At 35.6% G+C, this 21,105-nt stretch overlaps 1 protein-coding gene across 1 annotated transcript; it reads left to right on the forward strand.

The window, feature by feature from the left end:
* The first annotated feature begins 607 nt into the window (after positions 1 to 607).
* Positions 608 to 20,213, forward strand: LOC114576927 (sodium channel protein Nach-like). Its single transcript, XM_062085842.1, has 10 exons — positions 608 to 810; positions 1,231 to 1,373; positions 1,930 to 1,993; positions 3,065 to 3,460; positions 3,593 to 3,734; positions 4,391 to 4,673; positions 6,746 to 6,908; positions 6,981 to 7,087; positions 8,119 to 8,292; positions 20,002 to 20,213. Exons 1-10 carry the CDS (start codon positions 608 to 610, stop codon positions 20,211 to 20,213), a joined length of 1,887 nt encoding a protein of 628 aa, XP_061941826.1.
* Positions 20,214 to 21,105: the final 892 nt, after the last annotated feature.

Here is a 21,105-nt window from a genome sequence, read left to right on the forward strand (position 1 = left end):
CGATGGCCATCGGTGGTTAAACGATGCCACAGATAGCGCGACTTTGCTCGTGTATCGCAAGAATGATACGCGTGACGGAGAAAAAGAATGGGGCGAGGGTTTTACGAGGGTGAATATAAACGTTTGCGAACAGCCATGCAAATACCGAAAAGCAGATAGCGTGGCGGAAATATAACGCGATCAGGCCGCAACTTGCAGGATTCCACGGAACTTTTTTCCACGGATTTTCTCCCCCTCTCATCGTTTTATCTCGTTCTTCCATCGTTTTATTTTTTTCCGTGACGCGACCCTTTTTAATCATCGTTATTATCGTGGAACGAGGAACGGGCTTTCGAGTCATTCTGTTACTTTCTCCAATTCGTAATTTCGACCTTCCATCTTTCGTTACAATTGTTATTTGCGATAAACGAATTTTTCCAGGATCTAGTCTAAAATATTTTTGCATCCATCGTTCGTGTCTTCGAGTCGAAGTGGTTTGGACTTGCAATCTACTCGATTTTTTTCGAGCCAAAATCGATAAAACAACGAATATATTCGCATATAGTGTAACTTATTTATTACACAGACCAATTCTCAGATTTCATACTTTTTTTCTCTTTTTACATCGATGCAACACTATTACAAAGACAAACCGTCACGGGTGAAAAGAAAGAAAAGTATCAAACAAGCTTGGGCGTTATCCGAGCAGATCGCGATGACCAGATCGCATTTTGTACAGACTCTAATAAAATACTCCAAGTTATATTGCAAATACACGAAACTGGCAGGATTCAGATACTTCGTGGAGTCTAAAACAACGTGGTTCGACAGGTAATTTCATACATTAACGTTTTTACGATACTATAAAACGATCGATGGATAGATATCAAAAAAGGAAGAAATACATATAATTCCATCTAAAAGAACAAAGTGCAACTCCTTGCCACTGTTTTACACTCGCTAACGTAACACACTTTCGCATGGAAACATTTTTCGCCGCGAATAATACTGAGAAAATCAAGATGTCAAAATCAGGCGAGACAGCGTATAACGTCGTCTCGTGTCGACGAGAGAGCTTATTCCAGGTGTAAATATTTAGAATTTACCGTGTGTACCGTGTGTACCACGGCGCTTGTTTACTGAAATTCGCGCGCGATTCCACGGGGAGGAAGAAAGTTTCTTGCACCATCGAAATACATATATATATATATATATATTTATATACACATTTTTAGAAACGATATTTTTCAGAACTCTGTGGTTCCTGATGTACGCGGTCACGGTACCCGCGATGGTTTACATGGTTTACAACAGTTATCTGGAATTTATGGAGAATCCGTTGTTCACCAGCGTCGAAACCGAATACTTCCCGACGCACGAGCTCAATTTCCCGGGTAAATTAAACGCGCTTTTGTGGCCCGCCTCGAAAGAATAACGTGTCGCGGATCGACGTTAGACGCGGCGGAGAAACGAAAGATCGTTTGCGCCCTGAAATTGGCCGAGAATCCCTCTGGGCAGTCAAAAATGGTTGAAAGCTTTCCAAAGTTACTGATTGTTGAAATTGTTTGAAAGCTTTATTTCAACCGTAACACACCACCTTCCTCCTTTTATTTTTTATCCATTAACGGTTTACGCCGCGTAAACGCAACACTTCGTTTGCAATTCTTTTTTTCCACTCGATTTGCATTATTGCATCGTGTGTGTGTGTTTTTTTTTACACTCCAGTCGTTGGAACCAGTTATTTCAAGAATTCGCCTCCTATTTTTTCCTTTTTTTTTATGATATCTACGTTTATGCACAATTTTATGAAATTCAAAAATATTTGGAATTTTTTAATTTGATTTATTTCGATTCCTATTGTTCTGATACACGGGAATGTAAATTATTTATTTGTGCCAACTTTCGATAATTTATAATCCAAGTTATGAATATATAAAAATATTTTTCCAGGTATAGCGATTTGCAGCGTGAACCGAATAAGTCGTCAATCGGCCACGAAATTAGCGAACGAAATGTAAGTATGATCGAATGATTCCTTTTTTTTTTTTTTTCGAGCTAAACAATCTCGTGACCCAGCTTGGTTAAGTTAATCGAACACGGGATAATTTCAATTGCGGTTCTCCAAGTTACGTTTGGAATTGGAGAATTCGTTCATAAACGAATCTCACTCTCGCCATTTTCCCGCATTCCCGAAAATTCTATTTCGTCCATATCCGCGGAAAATGCGGAAAATTCGCGTACGAGTTTGATCGCGTATTATGAGAAAAACTTATTGCGAGTCTATAGCGGCCAAATCAAGTTTAAACTTATGAATTTGCAACTTCATTCGTTCCTCGAATAGGTGGAAAGATTCTTGCCAACTTCGAAGAGGAATGATCAGGATGAACGAAAGGGATGAAAAAAGATAAACCCTTTATTCGAACGTGCACAAATTTCGTATCATCGAGAAATGATGTAACGGCCAGCTGCTATTTCCTCCTTTGTCGATTAAAAGGAGAGGAGTTGCGCAAAAAAGCGTCCCTAATTAGCTTCGAATTTGCAAAAAGCGGTCATTAATATTCAGTTAGCGAGGGTTATTTTAAATCCATCTTGAAAAAAGTTCTCATTAATATGCAACTCTGTAACTGTTCGATGTAACGGAAGATAAAGAGTGTGGGATAAGGATCGATTACTAGTCTATCAATATTGAAACAATATCGAGATTGTTTGGTAAATTTTACACGTTACATAACAGAGAAGATAAATATTTAACTCGATCCGTGAAATTTTATCCAAATCGAATTTGATACTAAATTTCCACGAATATTTCCTTTCTTGTTAATTTTTCAAACACGGGGAAATAGAATTTTTAATTTAATCTTAACAGTTTTTCAGGGAGCATCGAACCATCCTTCCCCATCTATATACATTTTATCGTGTTTCATCGTTTGCTCAATCTTTCACGTCCAAAAACTGACCGCCATATCCGTGAAAATTTCCCATCCAATTTCGAAAATTGCATCCACCCTTTCCAAAGCCTCGTACAAATAACACTTCCAATTCTCTCTCTCTCTTGGTCGTGATTAAAATTAAAAATTGATTCAAGTTCCGCGGCCAATATCACCGATCTATCGCTCGACGAGATCTTAGGGGCGATCTTCCAGCTGGGCGATCTCTACGACTCCGAGTTCATGATGCAAAGTACCTATCAAATCGACCAACTTCTCACGATCTTCTACAACGGCTCCTACAGCATCACCGAACTGATGAAACGAGTGAGCCCAATTACACGCACGACTAACATAACTTTAACACAATTCCTGTTCCGCTATAATTCCCCTCCACAAACGTTTCAGTTAACGCCACAGTGTTCCTCCATGCTGTCAAAGTGTCGGTTCCACGACGAGGAACGAAACTGTTCCGAGCTGTTCGCATTCCGCAAGACGCAGGACGGTTTCTGTTGCACGTTCAATTATGCCACCAAAGGGGACGATACGCATTTGTGAGTTCAACTAAACCTATTCACTCATTTATTTATCTATTTTTCATTCATTATGTGAAAGGGGAAATATTATTCGCGAGCAATTCAACGAAATTTTCTATTTTTTTTTTACTATGGCACGTTTTACTGTAGCACGAGTCGTGAGAACGGGACGGATCATCGACTGGAGCCGATCAAGGTTGAAAATTTGACCGAGAGCGGTGGGCTGTCGGTGCTGTTGGAATCATCTCTGGACGATTACTTCTACCCTATTTTCCCCAGTGCCGAGTGGAAGGTAATTTTTCATCAGGCTGCCGCGGAATTTTCAATTCCGATTACAGTTTGCGTCCATCCACATCTTTAAGATATTTTTCTAACGCTTAACCGAGGGAGGATGCTTCTTTGCATTCGTTCCATTCATCGATTAAAGTTCTATAAATCAATCGTCGCAATACAAGAGTGTTTCGAGAAAAATTGAGAACGGATCCGACTTCGATCGATGATGAGTCCAAAAATTAAAATATTATCTCAACTATCAGGAGAGCTAATGGATCATTCAATTCGTAGTATAAACTATCTATAATTGATATCGTAAATAAAATTCGATCGGGTTTCATCGGTTTTTCGAAATAATTTTAGAGAAATTTTAGGTCGGTTCTAACGAAACTGATGAAAATATGGGTCACTCGTGACGATTATCTCGCGTGGCAGTCAAGGGTCGGTGCATTATGCAAATTGCAGTCTTTTTTCTCGCGAGCAACGATTCGTCTACTAGCCGTAAAATATATCACATGAATATTTCACGCGTCCGAATTCACGAAACCGTGAGTTATTCATGAATATTGAAATATTGTTCGTGCGATGAAGAATACAGATTTTGTTCGTCTTCATTGGTTTTCTTCCCCTCCCTTTTTTAAAAATTAGATAAATTTGATGATTTTTCGAGGCCAGGTGACGATCTTCAATCCCCACGATTATCCGGACATGACCAGCGGAGGAGTAATCGACTTTCTGGTCTCGCCAAGGAAACACCGGAGTGTGGAATTAGAGGCAATCGTGTTCTACAGTATAAGGAACATTATACCATATCCTCTTGAGAAACGAGACTGCGTGTTCCAGGATGAAATGACTTCCTTTCACATGTTTTACACTTACAGCGACTGCATCGTCGACTGCAAGATAGAGGACATATGGAACATTTGTAGATGCGTACCTTTCTTCTTGCCTAATCGAAGTAAGAATCATCAGTGATTCATCGTCGTTCTATCAAAGTTAAAAAGTACTTTATCTTGGTCATTTTAGTCAGAACGAAGATTAATTTGCGTAATTTCTATACCTTTTCGTTTCATATTTGCTTCACTGTACACATTTACTCTTTCCAACCATTATTTACCTTTTTCTACTTTTTATTTTATTTAATTTAACTTTTAAAGTTAAATTCGAAACGAAGCTCGTTTTTAATCTTAATCTCCCCACTTGTTACCTTATTTAAACTTCACTTTCACACTCCTTCACATCTCTCCAATTAAACGATAATCTTCTCATCTTTATTCTGTACTATTTCTCCTGCTCTTTCCACAAAAATCAAACACAACCAAGGTATTTGTTTGCTCTTTCATTCACCTTTCCGTATACATCTCACCATTTTTTCCACGCAAGAAATAATTATTATGTTTCGCACGAAACTTTCTCTCGAATTTAACTATTTCAAAATTTTAATTCCTTAATCTGGATAGAAAAAACAAACGCGGCTTTCCATTATTTAAACGCGTAATGTTTTAAAAGCGAAGATAATACCGCAAGAAAATGTTCAAAAGATCCTTCCATCTTCTATTTTCACTTTCACCCCCGCGTCGAAATGAACCGCTTTTGCCAGACATTAACGACTTCCTGTCTCTTCTTCTCCCGAGATTAGACGCTACGAGATTCGACTCATCTGTCGTGGTGCGCCGTGCTTTTGACTTCAACGGAGCTTAAAGCTTAAAGCGGATCGCGCGAAACGCGGAAATAAGGGAGGAAGGGGCGGCGAATCCAGGCCTGGAATCTCGAAATCGTTTATTTTCGTTCTTTATCTCCGTGAATACCCGCGAAAAAATCTTCGTATTCGCTATTTAACAAGGAAATTCATCTACTGGAAAATTTCAACCAATAAATCGTGTTATCGTAATTCCTTTTCATAAGAAATTTTGAAATATTAATTTAATATGTGTAATGTAACGAATTATTATATATGGAGCAGTTTTTTTTAAATTAGTGGAATATTTATCTCTTCTCTGAAGTATTATCTTTACTTCTTCAAATTGTTAAACAAATTTTAAAGTGCAGATGTATTCAGATTATTGTATACACGAAAAAGTAATAAAAATTTCGTTCCTTCAAAAAGATTTTACTCGTGTATGATAAGGACTTGTGACTATCTGCTGCATCTCTTAAAAATTATTATGAGACGGAGATAAAAATCAAAAAATTCGTTCTTAATTCGGCCTTCCTCTTGAATATTTTTAAACTATTCATTGTCATCAATCGAGTAACGAAAAAATCAGAGAACTACGAATTTAATGCCTTCTCCCCATTTGTTTTTTACCTTTCCTGTTAACAAGGTTTCAAAGTTGCTACAATTTTACAAGCTGGAGAGTGCACCTCCAAAGTTGAATTACTTTTAATATCGTTCCATTCAGAAACTTATCTTCACTTTAAACTGTTTCATCGAGTCACACTCATTTTAAACGACATTTCTCGAATAATTTACCCGAAAACGTCGAATAACGGATTTCAAAATCGTTTTAATATCGCGTGTTCCGTGACTGGAATATATCCTCGTAGAGAACAATTTCATTAAGCATTGTCGCATTGCAATTTTATTAATCTTCATCTCGGCCCTACCGTTATTTTCGTATCTCGTAATCGTGTTTCTTGAATAATTCAGCGACGAAGCTGACCGGGTAACTTTAAAATATTCGCCGCCCTTCGTTCCAACATTTCCTATTTTTCCACGCTTTTACCATGAAAAATCGAATTGCTCGATCGCGTATAATGCCTTGCATGCGTTGCAAATATAGTTTCCCTTCTTGTTGTTTTCCAGAATCGAGAAGGGTGTGCAACTTGCAGGACGTGCCTTGTTTGTCGAAGCATAAATGTAAGCCCTGTCGAAATTCTTTCGCGTTATCGAGATCAAGAAACAGCATTGAATTGCTCGATCCAATTATGTGTCTTTATAATTATAATACAAAAGCTATATATAATTATTACAAAAATAATGCACAAATTTTCTGATTGCAATATCTTCATGATATCTTCAAATTATAGCTAAATGGTTCTCCGTCATACCACACGAGAATCTGTACAACATCGAAGATGTGAAGGATATTCTGAGTTGCGGTAAATGCTATCCCGAATGCAACGCTGTAAATTACAATGCCAAGATATCTATAGCCGATTTGGAATCGAATCAACACGTCGCTGAATTATTGTGAGTGTTTATATATTCACTTTTTACCGTTACGTCCACTTTTACAAACGAATTGTATTGATATGTTCGAAGAGATAACGTGGACATCAAGAACCAATCGGTGCTAACGATATACTTCAGAAAGTACGGCACGATCAGATTGAGGCAAGATGTGATTTATCGTTGGTACGAACTCATGGGTAAGAATATTTTATCATTTCGTAATACACGAAAATAATATCGCTCTTTGTTCATAAATTCTCCCTTTTCTCTTTCTCCTCTTTTATTTCTTTAACATCGAAAATACCGAATAATTTAAAAATCCTCCAAATAAAATCATCGTTTTCTCGTTTCGCCCAACAAAAATCTATACATGTTGTTGTTCGAGAAAGGAAAGGGTGAGAAATTTTATTTATCAAATTTACATTGAAATTCTTAGCTCAAGGTGCTGGAACACGATAAACGCTCGAGCCTAGGGGTAAACAAGGGATAAGAAAAGATTTCGTGTTTGCGACGATAAACATTTTGGACAAAGTTGGACAGAGAAAGAGGGAGAGTAAAGATCATAAAATACAGACGATTTCATCGTGTAACGAAGGGTTTGGCGCGCGAGAAGTTTCTTACCGAGGTGTAATCTGTTGACCGGCTGCAGGGGAGGAAAATAAAAGAACGGGAAGGAACAATCCCTGCTTGATCCATCGCGCTATGTACACACTCTCGTGATACAACGTAATGTAATGCACTCGGGATAAAGGACACACATTTTTCGTTAGCGAAAATCCACTCCTTTTCCTCGTTGGATAATGGAGAAACGACATCCCCGTGGAAATGCAAACATCATTTCTACGATGTGAAAATTCTTTCTTAGGCGTACAATCGTATGGCGTGATTGGAATTAATATCGTGTTTGCTATTATTTATGCGGGATAACGATGTAAAAGAAATAAAATTCCTCGAGATATATTCAATGCCTCCTGAAACAAATAAAATTTGTCGAGTTAAATTTATAAAATTGCGCCGCCAACTTTTACAAAGTTTAATAATACCTGTGATCGGGGCCAGTCGAATTATGAAGAGGGTTGAAAATTTTGTAACATTATCCAGAATTTTTCTTTCTCTCTCTCTCTTCTTTTTTATATATTCTCCATCCCCCATCTCCTTATTTAAATGTATTCTAATTCGATTCCCGCGGGCGAGAAAGTAAGTTAATCGTTCGATCGACGTTTTACAGGTGACGCGAGCGGTATTTGCGGCATCTTCGTCGGTTTCAGCCTGATTGCGATCGTCGAGTTCGCTTATTTCGTCGGCCTGTTCATGCTCGAGCTTTTAAAGGGACCAAGTTCGTCTGACGGGGACGGGAAACGGGCCGAGAGCAAACAGCCACCGATACAAACGATTTATTGGGGTGAGTTGTATTCGCGCACGAGAATGAAGAATCAACGTGATCGGGCTATTCGTGGTAAATATTAACACGTTACACGATATTCCCCCTCAATGTTTCGTTCGAATAACGCGTGTTCACTTCACGGTGAAATTCTATCGAATTTTCGTAAAAAATGATTCGTAGATTCATCTCTGTTCTACGGATGTTTATGGAAAATCAAATTTTTCGTGTACTTTTCTTGTTTATAGATTTATAGATTTTAAGATCATACGATATATTTCGAGAAATTTTAATATCTTGATATTGGATTTGTAAGTTTTACTCTTCCTTGTATGTCTTGTTATTTTTATTACAGTCTTCTTCATTGGGATTTTCTAAATTATATTTTTTTCATGCCTTGATCTTAAATAACTTATTTATAGAATCCTCTTTTCGGTGTTCTGTTCCTTTTATCGTTGGAGCTCCTCTTGGCGTGTCTGTTTTGCGGTGCACATTTTACTTTTAATTCATTATTCCTTAAAACTAAGTTCCGCCACTGTTAGGATTCCGCTTTAAACAACCTTTCTCGAATGATAGAATCGTTTCCTCGAATGTGAATATTCTTCCGTGTTCGGAGAACTCTAATAAGAAGATATCCCCAAAGGAATATCCTCTTAAGATATAAGACGAAAAAAAATTTTTTCCCATTACTCTCGAAATATTATTTTCTTGATGAAATATTTTCCAACCAAGTTTCTCCGATGAAAATAATATCGAATAACTGGATTGTATTTACTCGTTTAATAAATAAAAAAAAGAAATTATTATTATCACCATGCTTGGCCTCAGTTTCAAGATCAAAAAATAATTTTATCATTGTATTAATATTACTCACGGATATTTGATCTCGAATCTAATTATATTAATACTTTCAACAATGAGAATTAATAGGGAATTCGTACAAAGGAATAGAAACGAAGATACGTATTCTTCTAGAAAAATTAACAAATCTTCAAATTTTCTCTTTCCAAAATTTAGAGAAAAAAGAATTCAAAAATCTGAATAGCGAGAATAGCATAAATTGCAAAAGTTGTCGAGCTTTCTAACGAGTCCTCACCTCACCAAGCGTGGCATGCAAAGAAAGAAATAACCCAATAAATTATAAATTATTTTTCATCAATGACAAGTACTTCATTATTGTTTATACGAAGAATTATTGTTAAATTTAATCAATCGAATAAACTTAACGATTAATGAATATCGGAGAGAAGGATGGGAAATAAATTTAAACAAAATTAATTGCTATCGACCGGAATAAATGTATGGTGACGCTTGATAAGGAGAAAAAGTAAATCGATAGAATGTACGACGAGTAAGGATAAAATATTAGTATGGATATCGCGAATACACATTTATTCGATGACTCCTAATGTTTAAATCATATTTATCGGATTAATCGAAAAATTGTTAAATCAAACGAAACAAAAAACGTGACATTTTTATGAATGCAACATATTATCGTTGTAACACTTGCCTAGATATTATATCATTGATATGATTTCACGTTTCGAAATGATATGTAAATACAGCACATCGTTAAAATTGGGTGAAATATTAGCACACTTGAATTTCTTTCAATTTATATTGGTATTGATAACGAAATAAATTACTAAAAAGAAAAAAAAAAGGAAAGAAAAAAGCTTACACCCTCACGAATTACCTAATCAATATATTAGAAAGATACTCTAATACAAGATCGAATATTTTTGCAATTTTTATTTTTACAAAGTGGATTAAAAAAAAGGTTAAATAATTTCATTCGATCAATTCCTTTCATCGATATCAATCTCTGTTTTAAAGGCAGAGAAATGGAGCAAGCTCGATTGCTATCAAAGCCAGTAGTAGTATGCTTCACGGATTAAAAGCTCAAAGTCGACGCCTTTTCGATACCATCCATTTGTACTATTACGAGGCTTTGCTTCCACCCATTGTGATGAAACTCAATCATTCGAACGTTGCTCGAGGTTTCGAAATGATCGACTTGTGCCGTCCACCACAGGCGAAGATGAAATTCACCGTGAATAAGCGATCCGCCCAAGTGAATTATTGCCGAAAGAGGGCCTGCTGCTTCGAAATTCATATTTCCTTAATCGTTCCCTTTTAGTTAGACTACTTTCCAAAGATCGACGCGAAAGAACGTGTCGTTAATATCCACCGTTTGTTTTATTAATAATCCTTTGATGAAAGGCAAAAGCAAATATCGCGATCTCTTTCTTTCAAGATAGAATCTAGAAATCACTCTTTCGTTGAGAATATATTATCGTATTGGAATATTGAATTTTCATAAAAAGTATCCGTAAATTTTCGATAATATTCTATAATATCGAAGAAGACAGATGAAGATAGACAAATCTTAGTAATTACCCCTAATTACTTCTGCCAATGAATTTTCCAAGTGAGACGAACGAATAAAGAGAATACTGGGAAGCATGTAGGATTTGTTTTCTGGAAGCGTAATAACAATGATAACTGAACACAGTTACGTCACGATCTCACAAAGCGGCGCCACGCCACAAAGGTTCATCGTGGAAATACGCAGTTCCCGTTCTATATGAATTATAACCCTCTCTCCTTCCTCCATGGATCTAATGCCAGCCACGGAAGCCTAGGCAACGCAGTTATAGGAAACAAAGCGTTATTAATTATTGAAACGAGCTTTGCTTTGATTCGTGCCACTGTGGCCAGAATAGGCGTGCAGGCTTTAATTTTGCACGCGTTTATTCGGATCAACGCGTGAATTCGTAGAAGAAGAAGAAGAAGAAGATATAATATCTCGAATGATATAAAGTAAATGAGAGATTTATTGTATGAATGAAATATCAACTCTCATTAAGAAGTTATCAATTAATATCGACAAAAGTGTTACATTTAAGAGGAAAAGATACAAAAGTATAAAAGAACAAACCTTCTTCATCCCTCCTTATCGCCTATATATATATAAGATCGACGGATCAATGAAAGTTACGTCTTCTCGTAACGTAGAATCGAGCAAGCAAGATTTTATATAGATCACAAAGAAACGATTAATCAAAGCAACACAATCTCTCTCTCTTTCTTTCTCTTCGAATATCAGTAGAATTTAATTACGCGACAAAACAAGGTTACGAAACGTTAAATGAATGAAACGGCGAGTAAACGTGGCAGGGTTAGTCAAACGACGCGTAATATCTTGGCAAACAATTGCGAATAAATTTCTCAACCGAAGAGAGGAGGTTGCTCTCCTTGGCGAATGAATTTCAGCAGCAGAGACTCGCGAAATTGTTGCTCACGAAGGAATAATTCTACAGAGGAATAATTCTACTAGGAGATGAAACGTTTCTACCTACCCCTCCTCCCACCCCAATGTACGTATCGACGATACGGGAGGCGAGATTTAGAGAGGGAACGAGTGCGGTGATTCGATTAACGTCCTGTAAACTCGATCTATTTTACACTTCGCCTCGTTCAGGGTTGCAAGGTTCAGGCCCAAGTCGCACGTGCAAGCTTGTATTATATATTCACGAACCGGGATCGGTGAACCACGCATTTTCATAACGGCACACGTACGCAACACGCCAGATTGCCCCGCATGCTCGAAACGATAGAGCGTGAGATAGTCGAGGGCTGAATTAGCGACTAAACTGGCAGCACCCGGCTCGACCAGGATCATTCCAGTCACGAACCTGACATCTGATGAGGTCCCGAAGTTTTATGGCCTTAATAACCGGTTATCAAGGGCAAATTCAAGGCCAACGCGTCGACTGGCTGATACCAGTCACTTGTTGAACGTGATTCGTTATTTCATTCGACGGTTTTCAGGCTTTTTAAGGTGGTTTTCGAATCACGTTGCAGAAATCTGTGGAAAATTATTATTATTAATGAAATTATTAATGGAATTATGGAATTTTTTTTGTATATATAAGATTCTGAGTTATCCTCAATTTCCTTGAAGTTAAAATATCTTCGACGAGTATTGGCAAGCGGTTATGAAATTTATCTCTCAAGAAGAAAAACATCGATATTTGAATCGACGATGCATTGAATTGAATCTTGGAAACAGATGAATCAAAAAAAGGAAAAAATATCTCTGAAAGAAACACGAGAAACAAGGATCGTACGAAGAATCGTAAAGTTGGAACAATAAATGCGCTTCGAAGCTTGATGTACAATCGCAATTCGTACCTTTCCAGCAATAACGAACAACTGACCGTGCGTGAGATAAGTGGAGCGTATCCGTAATTAAATGGTTTAAGATACGCGATCTTTTCCACGAATCGTTCCATGCGACACGTGTAACACGCGGAACGAGGCCGCGGCTGTTTTACGATTCTAATCGAGAAACAAAGTGGCGTCCAATCGTTGTGGAAATTCCACCACACTGGAATTCGATCGTAATTGTTGCAACACAAACTTGCAACCCCCTTTTTTACCCATCGACGTGCGCGTTATTTTTCGTAAATAGATTTCGTTGCGTATTTTTTCTTCTTACATTTAGAAAATAATAAAGAAAGAAGAAAAAAACTACCGTGAATTTATTTATTAAAGCATCGATATCGGGAATACCTTCGTTTCAATTTTACTTTGTTTTCCCTCTCTATTTCCATCATATTTTTTTTACACGTACACCTTGGATATTCATATAAATTAGAATTTTTCGTTCACGCTATCTTTAACTCCGTCGCGTTTCTTCAACACGGCTTCCAATTCTCCAAACGGTTTATATATTTTCCAGATTCATCTCTCTAACAGATTAATTAACAATTAGCTGCAATTCTCGTGGAGTTAAATACCTTTGTTCTTTCTCCTCATTTGCATTGCAACGTCGATCAACGATACGCGAAGACTCGCGAACGAACAAAATGGAAGAGAATTCTCTACATTTTGGATTCATGGGAGGAAAAATTCTATACGTGTGAACGAAATATCGGTTGGTTTGTATCGCGAATATAGCACGAATATTTGGCTGGTTTAAGTACCTCGTGAAAGATGAAACAGTTGAAGGAGGTTTCGTGAAGGGTAAGTGAAATTCATGGTATTTCGAGTAATCACGTGTAATCGCATTAAGAAATTACGTTTCGTGTACACACGATAAAACGTGTTCAGAATTTCGAGTAATCGAAGGATTATCTGTTCGACTAATTTGATCGTACGCCGAGATACTCGCCGTTAAATATACGCTTTAGCTTCATTACATATTCAGTTTATTCTTCGGCGCGGGCAACACAATTTTCCAAGATCTTGATCCCTTTTCCTTGCTTTTAACTTGTGTATACGGTGTATCCTATAACGGGAATTTATAATGTATTTCCGAACCGGATGGTACGATCTCAAAGATAAATTTATTACGAAAAGATAATCGAAAATCGGGGAGATAAATCGAAGTAAATTTTGCAAATTCGTTTGGACTTATTTATAAATAAAATAAAGGTATTCGTTGAATGGATGAAATATAAATACTACATTTTATTATTTCATATTTTTACATAATTTTCTGTATATGCACGTATATCGATCCCCTTTCGGCTTCTATATCGTAGTTCGGAAATATTCTATACATATAATTTTTCGACAAAGAACGCAGATAGCCTGTTATTTATGAAAATAACATCCAAGTTATCTACGTTTATTACGGTGAATTTATTTGGAACGCAAGCACCCGGATTAAGAAAAACTTCTCTGAAGAAATGTTATTCATTGGAAAACTTGGAGGCAAGTTGACCATAAATTCTAACGAATTTAATTCGAATCTATTGATGTTGTTTTAAGAATCGCGTTAGAAAATGGAATTTATGAAAGATTGAAATTTTTAGAAAATCATACGAGATAAAATGAGGGATAAAAAGAAATTAGGTTAGGAAAGTGTATTAGAAGGAAATTGCGAAGAAAGGATACTAGAAGAGAGAAATTGATTAAACATAAAACGCATACGACTATTATAAAGGGAATTCGATAATAAACGAGATCCTCCTCATTTCCCGCGAGAAAGGCAATGAACCGTCATTTCACGAGCACTTAAAAGGTTATTTTTTTTTTTTATACATATATAGAGTTTCATGTTGCAATCGACCATGCTTAATGACAACCAAACGCGTATTCATTAAAAAAGAAAGGGAGTCTCGAGAAATTATTATCCAGCCTGCCGTCATTTTTTCCTTTTACGATACCTTATATTGTTACGATATTTAATTAAAAAAAGAATACGTATATCGAACACGATCTTCGATATACGTAATTTTTGCGAATGCGAGAAACTATCGCGAAAACACAATTCTATCCGTAACGATTTCGCAGGATAATGATCTATTTAAATGAGCTCTCCGACTAATAAGATCAAATTTCCCCGATAAGTTGGAATATAATAGAAATTTAACACGTAAAATCGATAATTACAAGCAAAATGAACTACATTTTTTTCTCGCAAAAAGAAAAAGAAAAAAGAATCTCTCTTCGATTTCGTCCCTTCTTTTTCATTTTTCCATCCGCCCCGATTAAAACCGAGATTTTCGAACGATCTCCATTTAATTAAGCGATTCGATCTTGGGGGAGGGGGACGTTTAAATTTCATAGACGCGAAAACCGCGACACGAAAACGTTGGAACCTTTCCCCCTTTGATTTCCGATTCATTTCAACCCGTCTCTGTTTGCGCCATTAACAGAATAAGTCTTCGATCCTTCACGAGATTCTCGCGACTGAAATGTGAGAAGCCGCCGAGTATTAAATAAACATTACCCGTTCGCGAAGAGTGGAGCATCGCGGCTTTTAACGCGTAGGAACCACCAGGGTGAATAGAAAGAGGATGGTGGTGGTGGTGGTGATGGTAGTGGAGAATGAGAAAAGGGGGAGGGAGGGGAAGGAGGGACGGTTTATAGCACGTCGTTTCGCCGCACTGCAGAAAATTGCACCGGCACGGATAATTTCAATAACTGCACTCGAAAAGCGTGACCTCGTTGAAGAATCGTGAACCAGCCACACCCCCACCCGTCCACGCCACCTAATCACTTTGATAATCACCGTGAACGTGTTCATTGTTGGGCCGCGTTTACGAGAACCGAGGCAAACCGGATCTACTCTAACGTAGTTATCGATTCAAGCCGGACGATTTAATGAAGGCTAATTCGCACCCGATTACCTTTCGCCAATTTAATCAAGCAGATATTAATACACGCCTAATCCGACGATATCCGAATGGGAAGCGTATAAGTTGGATAAGTTTTACTTAAGGGTAAATTAAGGGAGGCCGCTGCTTCTCGAAATTCGTTCGTTCGAGAGTGAATTATTATTGTTGTGCGTTATATATTATACTAGGTGAAAGATTATTTTCGAAAAAATATTATTCACTTATTTAAGTTCGACTAGATTCTCCTGAAAAATGATTCCTTCGCGATTTGTGTTTCTGTTTTTCTGGATCAAAGAACACGCTCGCGTTTAAATAAACGGGAATATTTCGGACGAAACAAATGTAATTTTAATCTTTATTCGTCGGAATGCAGGTTTGATGCATTCCAGATCGAAGTTGATTTTAAATGAAATTGTTTTTGAAATAAATAAATTGGGTGATTTGTATATAAATCATACAGTGGATGATTACAATTATTGAATTTATGTCCAAGTTTTGTAATGATAATTATGATATCATTACAACGTAATTGTAACGTAATGGAAAGTATTTGTAAATATTATTTCCTAATTTATATATTTTATGATTGAAAATTTTAATTAACATAACAATCGTACTATATCATTTTCGCGATCTGAAGAGGAATTGTTTTAACATATTTATTGTCAGAAAGAATGGAAGTTTTATATTTTTAATTATGATATTTAATTATAATACCGATGACAAACCTAAAATAAGTATAAATAAAGTTATTACAAAAGTTTTCTTCGTAGTTGCAAACTACTTTAATTTATATTTGTAATAGATTTTCCAAGAAAAAAGAGCTTCAACTTTATTTTATGAAAGCTGCAGAAGCTCGCGAAGGTTTAACCATGATAATGGATCCTATGTTAGATGACTTTTTTTTTTTACGTTATATTACCTATCACTGGTTGGAAGGTAATTGAACGAGTTCATAAGAAAAACGATCCTTGTCAATTTTTATCTTTCTCTCGAAGAATAGGAAAATATCAATCGTTAATTTTTATGCGATAAATTTTCATTTTGTTCAATCAACCTTCATTCGTTTCTTCGATCTAACGCGTGAGTCATTCTGATTTGATTCCTTAATCGTTTTCATTTCTTTGAGCCCGATCGTCAACGATCGTTCCATTTTACGGTATAAAAATGTTTGTTAACAAAAAACCGACGAAAGTCATTAGCAATGCAACGCAACATTTCGTTTCGCATTGGAAAAAACTTGGTCCATCACGACAATCATTTGCCGCGTTGGATGCACATTTTCCGCGTTGTGTACTCTTTAACGAGGTTTCTAAACAATGCTATAAATGTTACATCCAACATAATCGCGAAAAAACATGGATAATAATGAATTACGAAAGGTAGAATAATAGATTGACTGGAAATTTTGAGAAATAAATTCGAAAAAAACATATAAATAACTATCTTCGTTTAAAATAATAAATAAAATATTTCGTTCGCAAATACAAATGAAATAAATTTTATGCTAACATTAAAAATTTTCGATATCAGTAATTTTTTAATAATGAAATTTTAATTTCACAATAAATATTAATTCTTCCGATTCTTTTTTCCTTCCTATCAAATATAATCCGGATACACATATTCGTAAAACAATGATATTTGATTTACGATTATCCTCTAACTCGATGTTACGAAAATTCTATTTTCATTATTAACCGAACTGAACATAATTGTATTCTTAAAAAAATAAAAATAGTATAATTAATGTAAATAATAATAATAATTACACAAAAAATAAAATTTTTCGAACGTATAAATTCCTAACCTTTATTAGTATAAAAAAGTTTCTATTCTTAGATATTACATTTAAAATTTGATAAATATCATTCAGTTTGATTACGAAAATTCGATATTGTAAAAAAATATTGATATATAATTATATTTTTATCGAATGTGTTACATGTTGCTATCTTATCTTTAAATATTGTACTTTTAATCTAAATATAAACGTAATAAATCGTAACTGTATAAAACGTATATCTTTTGAAAAAACAAAAACATTTTTATGAAATAAGATGTGAATTTCATTTCGACTTTCGGAATACACTACTTTTATTCATATTTTATATATTTTAAATAATTTTATTATTTAATTCGTAATGACTACGAATTAGTACGTTTATAATAACCTGTTATAGGTTATGATACGTCTGTTTCGAAACTTATTTTTCTAATCATTATAAATAATCAACAAAATTTATAGATTAAAAGATTTTCTTCTATAATTTTGTTGATTATTTTAAATTATAATGATATTTATAGCATTTTTACTTACTTTACTTTCGACACTGATCAAGTCGCGAAGTCTGGTCATTGTTCTCGTTATTCTTTAAACAAAAGTCTTGAAAAAAATTCTAACACAATAAAATCAAACACAATTAACTAATTTAAACACTTTTAAAATGTACATTTTTAATACATATATTCGCGTAATTATAAAAAATAAAGTAAAATATACGACACTAATTCGTTACCGATGTTTTACTGCGCACTTAGCAATTAACAATAATGGATGCCGAAAGAGAACACTACGCGACTCAAAAAATTTTAAATACTGTTCAAATATTTTATACGCATATTTAATTCGTAAATATTATTAATATAAATAAATAAATAAATTAAGAATAAAAATAATTTTCACGAGCACGATTTAACACGTCTTCACAGTTCGAAAATTTTGCGGATATTGAATGTTCTGCGCGGCACTTTTGTTTTGGTTTAAACGGTCGCGCGTGCCTAAGCTTATACTCTACGAAACAATTTGGAAATCGAATGCTATGTGTTCTTATAAGAAAATGTTTGGAAATATATTTTTGTATTTAATTGTATTCTACGAATTGAAAATCCCATATTATCATTTGTATGAAATGTACTTTCGTTTACAAACGATATCAAATTCTTTTTCTATCGGATCATCAGAATTAAAAATTACGAAAATTTAAAATTTGAAAAATTTCATTTCTTTTTAAACTGAAAGAAAAATATTATTCCAAAAAGTTTTTATTCATTTAAAAAGATGGTAAAGTCTCGAAAATAGAATGAGATGTTATGATCGAGTGTTATTAATGAGACACGTACTAAACGTTTTGTGGTGGCCACGATGGGTCAAGAAAATCTTTTTGGTGTCGGTGTGTTCGTAAAAGAAAAATGTCGTCATCAAGAATCCAGCACGGTAATAATCTTCGGTCACAGTTGTAGGATATCGAGCGACCAAGATATATTTGAGGTTCTGGAGCATCGTGTTACAATGATAAAATTTATTATTAACGAGACCAGAAACACGATCATGATTTTATCCTTGTATTTTTTACCGCTTATATTACAAGAATTTATGATTATGATTATGATTTTCAATCTTCATATGTAAAATTTTCTTCACGCTTCTTTCTTTTCGTTTATATTATTTTTACCTTTCTCAAATGTAAGATGAACCGCGAAGATGAAACAAATTATAGAACATTAGTCAATCATCCACAATGATTAAAAGAAAGTTTCGTTCGTGTGGTCAACAGTTTTAGCGCACTCGATCTTGAAATCGCTTCAAGACGTGACCCGCGTGCTCGAGCATCGTTGTTTGAATAACGTGAAATGAGTTTCACTGCAATTTTTCGCGATGCAATTCAAAAACTTTTCGTAGTTTCGAACGTTCAAGAATCTTACGAATTGCGAGTAAACAAAACTACGACGCTATTGATACACTTTAAACTTGACAATTTACAATTTACTTTCACTTCTTCCCTTTCATACTTCTTACTTCTTCAATATTCAACAACTTTCGATTTTACACGAGATGAAAGAAATTCGAAGTAAAAAATTTATTTCTTCTTATAATCAATTTATCTAATATTTGGCTCTTTTCAAAATAATTTCGATACTTTAGGAGGAACGGTTTTCGATATCGATAGAAAGCTACGAGGGATAACTCATCAGTCGTTGATATTGATGTCTACGAGCCCCGGGCTGTGGTTCTTCACTGCTAAAACAAAGTAATTTATCTGCACTCTGACGCAGGGATCCGCTGTCTCACGTTCTGAATTGGCAGTGCACGCGCAGCTAGTCTCGTTACAAATTGCCCAGCAACATTAGTTCTGTTCGACGGTCTCCCGAATTCGCCGCAGGTGTTTCCGTGCGATGGAAATTTCCGTGGATCGGGCTCGTTTCATCAAACGTCGACCGTATCGGGAATAAAACGCCCTATGCCACTGAAATTCCACGATAAAAATCCCGTTAAATATTCCGATACCGTTCCTCTCGAATTATTTAACATTTTTATCGTACTCTTAGCTCATACGTTCTATGAGAAAGTCAAATTCCGTTACGACGTTTTTTAATTCGTACGAGATATTTATGAATTATGAAAATAAAAAAAACGAGTTGTACGAGATATTTTTTCTTATTACGATATATATATGTATATACGATTTTATGTACATTTAAATAAGCGACGAAACAGTCAAAGATTGTAGAGTTCTTCTTCGCTTTTCCAATTTTTTTTTTATTGTCTTTATTACAAGCGTGCTTAATTTCTGAGATAATTCTCGGTTAATAGAAGGGATTAAATATCTCTTGGCGGATTACACGGCGGAAGATGCAGTCACTAGCAATTCCTCGTCGCGACATTATTGCGTTAGGACATTGTTCTCATTGATCGAGAAGAACACACGGGGATTGAGTCAGACACATGCCCTGCTCGTAATCAAGAAAAGGATCCGCGAACATCAAAGGGTGAGACCTCAATCAAATCCAATACCGTCGTCGTGACTAGAAATTCAGGATCAGTTCACGGAAAAGGTTCCTCTTATAAAAAGATCTAACCGACGATCTAACCGACTCTGAGGAACGGAATTAAATTAAACGTCCGTTTAAGTAGTGTCCAATTTTAGACGGTGGTTCGTTTTTTTTTATTGCATTTCCTTTCAAAGATGAAACAGCAGCTTCTCGCTCCAACGAATATATTCCCGTTTATCGAATGTGAAAAGAGGATATTTTCCACCCTTAACCGGCGATAAGTTCGTTTTGACACTAATTTTCCAAGAAAAATCGATGGAAACGGCCCTCTAAAGTTTGCTAAATTTGCAATAATGCGGTTACCATCGTCGAGAATATTTTGAGGGTTCGATGCTGACCTAAATGAAGCAAGTGTGCTCAGCTTCTTGTTTGAGCGATCGAACAACACCTGTTTTGCGGAACGAGAATGCGGTCGAGAACGATAATAGCCCAATCTGTCCTCGATATTAAGATTGATCGGAAACGTTTAAAGTCGAATATATAGGAATATACTGCGTCAAATATAAACTTCCTTCAAACTTTCATTCCCTTTTTTAAGATGATTCAAAAATAAGAAACTTGTTAACTTTTTACGATCTTCCAAAACGTCAGTTCAATATCTCTCCAATGATTCCAAAGAGACCATCTAATTTTCAAAAGGAGCATTGATATCCTGTGTAAAGATATGCACAGCACGCTTCCGCGAACGCTTATATATCGCATCTGTGATTTATAAAACACGATATTAAAACTCTTTTGTCGATAATCTTCTCGGAATACCGAAGAAAACTTCAGGAAGCATTCGATGTTACATAAAAATCGATCAGCCCCCTCTCCCTCGAGGCCTCATCCTCGAAGGCAAATAATATTCTGATCACGCTTATCT

Source organism: Apis cerana, linkage group LG1 (assembly GCF_029169275.1).
Source record: "Apis cerana isolate GH-2021 linkage group LG1, AcerK_1.0, whole genome shotgun sequence".
NCBI lineage: Eukaryota > Metazoa > Arthropoda > Insecta > Hymenoptera > Apidae > Apis > Apis cerana.